The sequence below is a fragment of the Myotis davidii genome, unplaced genomic scaffold (genome assembly GCF_000327345.1).
Source record: "Myotis davidii unplaced genomic scaffold, ASM32734v1 scaffold112, whole genome shotgun sequence".
In the NCBI taxonomy this organism is placed as follows: domain Eukaryota; kingdom Metazoa; phylum Chordata; class Mammalia; order Chiroptera; family Vespertilionidae; genus Myotis; species Myotis davidii.
This window is the reverse complement of record NW_006284838.1, coordinates 2,071,723-2,079,298: the sequence shown is the minus strand read 5'-3', so window position 1 is coordinate 2,079,298 and position 7,576 is coordinate 2,071,723. Positions and strand designations below refer to the sequence as shown.

At 47.8% G+C, this 7,576-nt stretch overlaps 1 protein-coding gene across 1 annotated transcript in view; it reads left to right on the top strand.

Annotated features, from left to right (window-relative positions):
• Window positions 1-7,576, top strand: part of SH2D4B (SH2 domain containing 4B) — a 69,809-nt gene that overhangs the window by 58,985 nt on the left and 3,248 nt on the right. Inside the window, exon 7 of the mRNA XM_015557799.1 lies at window positions 5,184-5,404. Within this exon, the coding sequence (XP_015413285.1) occupies window positions 5,184-5,404 (221 nt within the window). The remainder of the gene's footprint in view (window positions 1-5,183; window positions 5,405-7,576) is intronic.

Genomic DNA, 7,576 nt, shown 5'->3' with positions numbered 1-7,576 from the left:
ATCCACTGAGCCAAACCGGTTTCAGCCTTTTTTGTTTCTTTAATAAAGGTGAATCTTCACTCCATTTTATTTATTTATGTATTTTTTTTAATCCTCATTCAAGGACATTTTTCACATTGATTTTTAGAGAGAGTGAAAGAGAGAGGGAGAGTCAGAGAGAAACACTGCTGTAGATTGGATGCCTCTTGCATGCCCTTAACCAGGGCAGGGAGACTGCAACTGAGGTATGTGCCCTAAACAGGAATTGAACCCGGGACCCTTGAGTCCTCAGGCTGATGCTCTATCTCCTGAGCCAAACCAGCTAAGGATCACTTGTGTTTCTTGGCCTCACTGAGCACTTGCTATGAGGTCCATGCTCTGGGCACCTCTGGTATTCTAGTTCTAATTGTTGCACAGTATTCCATAGGCCGCTGACACCTAATTTTGCCCAATCCACTCCCTGAGTCACAGATGCCCAGATTGCCTCCAACTCATCACCACCACAACTTACTCTAAGTATCAGTTAAGTTCCTTGCACTGGATCCCTATGGACCTATATAAGGACTTCTTTATAAACTATCGCAGGATTAATGTTGTTGGGCCAGAGGATAGGCATGCACTTCATTTGACTAGTGCTGCCAATGGCTCTCCAGAAGGCTGAGCCAGGCTCTGGTCCCAGCAGCCACACAGGAGGGATGTTCTCCCTCCACGTTTCAAACCCCTCACTAGAACATGGTAGGAATCCTGTGTCCCCTCTGTGCTCACAGGAAGCTGGAGGCTGGCAGTCACCGTCTTCAGACGGTTCTCTCTCCATACACACCACTTCTGCCGGGCTGTGGCTTCATTATGCAGACACAGCACCTGCTAGTTCTCTACAAAAACTGGGGCACAGCACTCCTCTACCGTCTCAGTCTCTCTGGGTGCAGAAGGTAGTGAGGGCACTCCTTCCAGTCCTTCTCGCCCTCTGCCCAGCCCAGCTCAGAAGAGCGCTTTCTCTCCTGGCAGGGACATCTCACAGGATCTACCCTCCATCACTCTGAAGTAGGTCTACAAAACCCCGCCTTCAAACCTCCACTCCTCTGAAAATACAGGGAGTTTCTAGAATGCAAAAATCACATTTTAGTTCTTTGTCTATCCTAGCTCTCAGCGAATCTCAAATCCGGCTACATCTTAGAAGCGCATGAGAAGATTTTAAACATTGCTGGTTCTTGGCGTGCCCAAGAAGAATTAAACCAGACTCTCTCGGGGTGGGCTGGTGCTGGGACAAGGCTCCAGGGACTCAGCCAACTTGGACGTTAAAGCTCATTAGTGACCATTTATTTCCAGGTGATAACCTCTCCGTCTGCCAAAGGACATTGACCGATTTGGAATGACTGTCATAGTAGGGATATGTGGGGAGCTGCAGAGCAACACTATTAAAATATTTTAAATATTAAACATTGACTATATACAGTGTTTGCATCTGCATGTGAAGGGAATAGAGAAAGCTTAGGAAGTGGAAAATCAGCTATCCTTGGACGCCTCTGTGTGCTCCTCACATCGTAGCCCTCTTCCTTCCACCAGATATGATCCTTATCCTGATTTTTTGTCCATCATTTCATTGCTTTATTTACTGTTACTATGTTAATCTCCAAAAACCATAGTGTTGAGCTTTGTGGGCTTTCAATTTAATACATGGAATCACAGTGTATTTATATTTCAGTTACTTATTTTCAGTCATTAGCTTGTTTCGTGCATCATTGAGGACAATTTTCTCATTGTAGTTTTTCGTCTCTGTTGTTTGGAGGTTATGTCACACTCAAACCTGTCTTTTCATGGTTTACATAGATAATTTAACATGCGTACTTAACATATTCTAAATTTAATATATATCTTTATCCTCTTCCTAACCCAACCGAACTTTTTAAACTCCAATCCTTTTTCTCCTGATAAGATGGTTCTACTTTTTTAAACTCTCAAATTATCCATTACAATCATTCTGTAAGTCAATATGTATATTTTTAAAAGTTGACCTACAATATCTATGCTTATCATTCCTTCTAGCATCTCAGTTTTTCTATCCAGGATCATATTTCTTCTACCTGAAGTACTTCCTGGAATTCCCTTAGTCGTCAACTCTCAATTTTTTTTCTGAATATGTCTTTATTTTGCCCTTCTCCTTGAAAGATAATTTAATTAAGCAGTTTTGTTTTTTTTTCTTGGCACACTGAAAATATTATCCTATTCTCCTCTAGCTTCAATTGTTTCAACTAAGAAGTCAACCTGTAGTCTAATTGTTTCTTCTTTGTAGTAATCTGCTTTTTCTCTCTGGTTGGCAAAATGAGACATTGAATAGCTTTGTGCAGTTTCACGGTGATGTGTCTTCAATTAATTCTCCACCACTCACTCTCTAAATATTGCCTCTTCTCCATTCTCCTCTCCTCTCTGGGATTCAGAGTATACATGTGTCAGACCTTTCATTCTATCCTCCATGTCTCTTAATCTCCTGAGATTTAGATTAAACTTCTCTTATGTTACATTTGTATAAATGGCCCATGGATGTGTCATTCTTAGTCTTCACTGTGACTCTTCAACTCATGGTATCCCTTCTCACCTTTCACCTCATCACCACTCCTTACTGCTCACAGGGTCTACCTGGTCTTCCAGGCCCCCTTCCCACCCGCCTTTGTTGCCTCTGCAAAGCCTGTCCTGACTTCTGTTGGTCTTGTTAATTTTCTCTTTCTTGTTTTTCATAGAGCTTACTGTCCCCTGCATGCGATAACATGGTGTAGAGCAGAGAGCACTGGGCTTGGAGTTCCAGGAACTGAGTTCAAATTCTGGCTCCACCCTTCATAGCTCTGTGATCTTGGCTAAGTCACTTCTCTTGTTGAGCCTCACTGTTCTCAGCTATGAACTGATGACGGTAGAGTCATCAGGATGACTAATGGGATGAGGGCCACAGAGTGCCCAGGTGGTGCCCAGTGCTGGCTCTGGCATAAAGCATCTCCCATGACCCTTACTATGTCCTTTTGCCACTCTGTCTCTAAGTGAAGCCATTTCTGGCAGCCCAGTGGCCCGGGAACTGGATTTCAAGGCCACAGCTCCGGGAATGTAGCTGTGAAGTAATCCTCAGAGGAGGAAGCGCTCCCTCACTGGGTTGAGATCCTGGCTCATACGCCTCCAATTCATGGCCATTGAATCCATTTGCCACCCTTGGACATTCTCATATTCTTCCACCCGGGAAGCATCAGTCTCTCCCCATTGCCCTCAGCATGAAGCCTGTACTTCCGTTAATGGTAAGGAGAGTGCTTTGGGGCCTGACCCCTGCCCATCTCCATGCATCTTGCCGTTGCCCAGCTGCTGCTTCAGTGCTCCATCCAGCCGCACGGAGCCCTGCGCTGATTGCTTTTGCAAGCTGCCCTCCTTGCCATGCCTGTCTGTTTTAACCTTTCTGTTCTCAGTCTGTCTGTCACTTCCGTCCCTGGGCTCCAGAGCTGGCTGGGGACCTTCCCTAGATCAAGCACTGGGGCTAAGGCCTTACCCCATGCGACCTTGATCACCATGGTTACAGCAAGCTCCCTCCCAACCCCCTTTTTAAAAATTTACACCAACCTTTCTTTCTGTCTGGAGCTAGAGGTTTTGGGAGACAGGGACCGGTTCTCATCTGGTGCTGATGTCCAGGTGCCCAGCCTGGGGCCTGGCTCCTAGATTGTGCCTAATAAATACTTATTAAAGGGAGGGAAGAGAAATTGAACCATGACCTTCTATTTCATGGGTCAGTGCTCAACCCCTGAGCCATGCCGGCCGGGCTGAGCTGTGATTTTAGTCCATGCACTTGTTCTCTGCTCCAAACCAGTCCCTCTGCATCCCCAGCACTTGGGGTATAACGTCATGGTTTCGGGGTCCATTTGGGTCTCTGGAAACCAGAAGTGCAGGAGATTTACTGGAGGAAATGCCTGGGAAGACAAAGAGGACACAAGGCAGGAGAGGGTGGCAGAGTCCTCAGATAGGGTGCAGGTCTGACTCCTAGGAAGGGAGCGATGGAAGGAGGACCGTTGGGAGGAGAGCCTGGTACTGGAGAAAATCCCAGTCAGGCTGGTGGGAAGCCCGGAGCAAAGATTGCTCACTAGCGGAGACCCCGTTGGGTACAAATGGCAGCTGTGTACCCGTGTCTCAGTCACGGAACCCCTGTGCTCTGAGTCGGGGGTCTCAGTCTGGTATCCCCTGCGCTGGAAGCAGCTGGGGGCAGCATGCCTCAGCACGGGCCCTGAAGATGCGGCAGCTGGGGGCTGCCAGCTCCCCACGCTGCTCCCGGCAGCAGGGTCTGACTTGAAGGGAGGACTGGGCCGCATGCTCCCCTGGCCACAGGCTCTGTCCTTGAGCTGTCCACAGCCTGTTTACTAATATGCTGTAGAGTTTGGGCAGGATGTTCTGAAAGCCCCAACATGGGTTATCCCTGCAGCCTCCTGGGATAGAGCCATTTCCTGGAGGGTGAACAGGCTGTACCCTGAATCAAGGGACCCTGCCGAGGGGCGGGGATTGGGGGGGTGGGGATGGATGGGGGAGGGAGGCCAGCTGGGAGGAGGGACTGAAATACAGAAATGTGAGCTTTGCCATTTTGGCCCAGAGAGGCAGCCCTTTCTAATTCAACCAATCAGAGGGACTTATTTTTCTAACTTGCTGTTACACTGGGTAAAGCCAAATTGTGGAGGATTGCAGAATCGGAGAAAGTTTGTTCTTTGAGCTGAAGGGAAGCTTAATTATGTGCCTCTATTAAGAAATTGTTTGCCTACTGTCCACAGGTAGACTGAGGAAGTCTTTTACTTCTTAAGAGGAAATACTGTTTCCAGGTGCTCATTATAATGGGGGGGTGGTGCGCGGTAAGTGTGGGGGGAGTCATGAGTCCTCCAGTCTCATCATCAAAGGCTCTCCACAGGGCAGTGCTGCTGACTTGCATTTGTAATCGATGGATGCTACAATTCTGGGTCATTACTAATGCTCTGTAATGGATCCAAATGAGTGTGGCTTGATTTAGAGGGAAGTGTGCTAAGCCCAGGCCTGTGGGAACTCTGCCCCAGGCTGACAGCTGGCTGCTCTGGACCAAGATGGCCCCTCAGTGGCCCGAGGCAAGAGCTGGACAGCCCCAGCGGCCCCTCCCTGCCTTTGACACAGGCTGAGGGGCAGGAGGAACCTGCTGACTTTTCTTTTTTCCTTTTCTAAACCAGGAATCATTAGCCGAGAGGATGCAGAAGATCTCCTCGAGAACATGACCGAGGGAGCGTTTCTGGTCCGGGTCAGTGAGAAAATCTGGGGCTACACCCTCTCCTACCGCCGGCAGACGGGGTTCAAGCACTTCCTGGTGGATGCCTCCGGGGACTTCTACAGCTTCCTGGGAGTGGACCCCAATCGCCATGCCACGCTCACCGATCTCATTGATTTCCACAAGGTAGTGCTCTTAGCGGAGCTGATCAGGGCATAAAGCTGGTAGAAACTTGAGCTGCAGGGAGAGCCAGGCTGTAGGCCTTCTATGAGCTGGGGATGGAGAGTGAGCAGATGGGGCCACAGGGATATGGAACTTGGAGTAGACGAGACCAGAAGTTGTCCAGACCAGGCAATGCAGGTCTTCTCTCTGGTTTACCCTCTGACCCATGTAGGCGCCTCAGGAGGGTCTCCAGCCCTTCTCTTACCTTGAGTACCTGAGTGCTCCCTACTGTCAACATGCAAGGGCTGGTTGGCCAGCCTTCTGTCCAAGACCAGTTCTCATCCCCGACTCATCTCCAGGATGTCCCTCTTGGGGACATTCTAGAAAGGCCTCTTGCAGTTTTGTAGAGTTAGCAGAAGCCTAACAAGCAACCCCATGGTTAGAGAAGCTTTCCTTGTAGAGTTACCATATCTCTTGTTCCAACTACAGCTTTACCATGGAGTATGTGTGTGACCTTGGGCAGCTTCCTTAGTCTCTCTGAGCTTTAGTTTCCTGCCTGGGCCAATGGATGTGATAATACTTAGCCCAGATCCTCTGAGCATTAAGTGAGGGATGTACGAGTATGTACCAGGACTCTAACTAAGTGATAGGGAGTCTCGTTCCCCAGAGCTCTTTCTGCTGAGGACCTCACATTGAGAAAGATGTTGCCTTCTAAATAAGATATGTAGAAAGAAGCAATTTCTGTGTTATTGTGGCTACTGGCATCAATAGTAACTGAAAGGAAGACAAAGGTGGAATATGGTGACTTGGAAGGGCAGGACCCAGGGATTCTGAGACAGAGCTGTGGTACCTCAGGGGTCCACCCTCTACCTGAGCTTTGCAGGTATAGCAAGTCCTGCAGAGCTACGTGACTGCCTCACTGGGCTTTTCTATAATAGTGACTCTTGGATTTGTGTTGCTTTTTCTTTATGGATGTCCCCAAGCTCTAGGGACAACTCTTAACCTGATCTTATCTGTAAAGCACATAGAAAATCACTCCTTTCCCAATACCTAGACACTTGGAGGAGAGTACTGCCTGGAAGCTAGGCTAACCCAGATCAAGGCAGAGCTCTACTTGTGTTGGGAAGAGCCTTCTAATAACTGTAGGATACGGAGAGGGAGGGGATGTGAGAATGTTGGCACCTTGTCTGTGTCAGGCGCTGTGCTTGTTGCTCTAAGTACATGTTCTCATTTAATCTTCACCATAGCTCTGTGTGGGAGGCACATCAGTCCCATTCCACAGATCTGGAAAGGGAGCTTGAGAAGCTTGTCTAAGTTTTCATGGCTGATACAGCTGGGTCTAGGAGTTAAGCCTCAGGCTGTGTATCTCTCAAGCTTGTGCTTTCCCCACTAAACCACATTGCTTGCTTTTCCTGTCCAAGATAAGCTGCTTTGAGCAGTGATGAGCTCTGTGTCCTGGGAAGTAATCAAGCAGAGGGTAAATGCTCATCTCTCAGAGATGCTGTGGACAGGTTCCTGAATAGGAAGGCTAACCCGGGTGTCTTTGAAGGTGTTTATTCTCTCCCAAATCTAAGGTTTGAGACTGACAAATATTAGTTTCTAACACTGAAGAGAGAGCTCATCTAGGCCCATGTGGAGATCTGGTGGCCAGTTTTACAAGTTAAAATTTTAATTATACAATTAATTTATGATTACATTCTAAGAAATATCAAATATAATACCAACTGTAAATGTTGTTCATTTCAAATCTGAGTTTCTATCCTCCACTATGTACCTATCCAAGTATTTCCTGGGCATTAATACAGAAATCCTATCTAATAAAAGACAAGTAGGCTAATTAACAGTACCTCCGACACGCTTCCCACTGGCTAATCAGGGAAATATGCAAATTAACTGCCAACCAAGATGGTGGCTGGCAGCCAGGCAGCTGAAGCGAACAGGAGGCTTGCTTGCTCCAGTGATGGAAGAAGCCAAGATTCCCCGACTGCGCAGCTGGGCTCTGAGCTGCACTCTAAGCAACAATGTTGTAATTATAGAAGCTAAACAAATCCCAGATACCTGCTTTCAGCCAGTAGAGGCCTCAGAGGTAGAGCTGCAACAGTGTTGCAATTATAGAAGCTAAACAAACCTCAGATACCTGCTTTCAGCAGCGGAGGCCTCAGAGCTGGAGCCAGCTCTCAGCTCCAGTGACAGCTA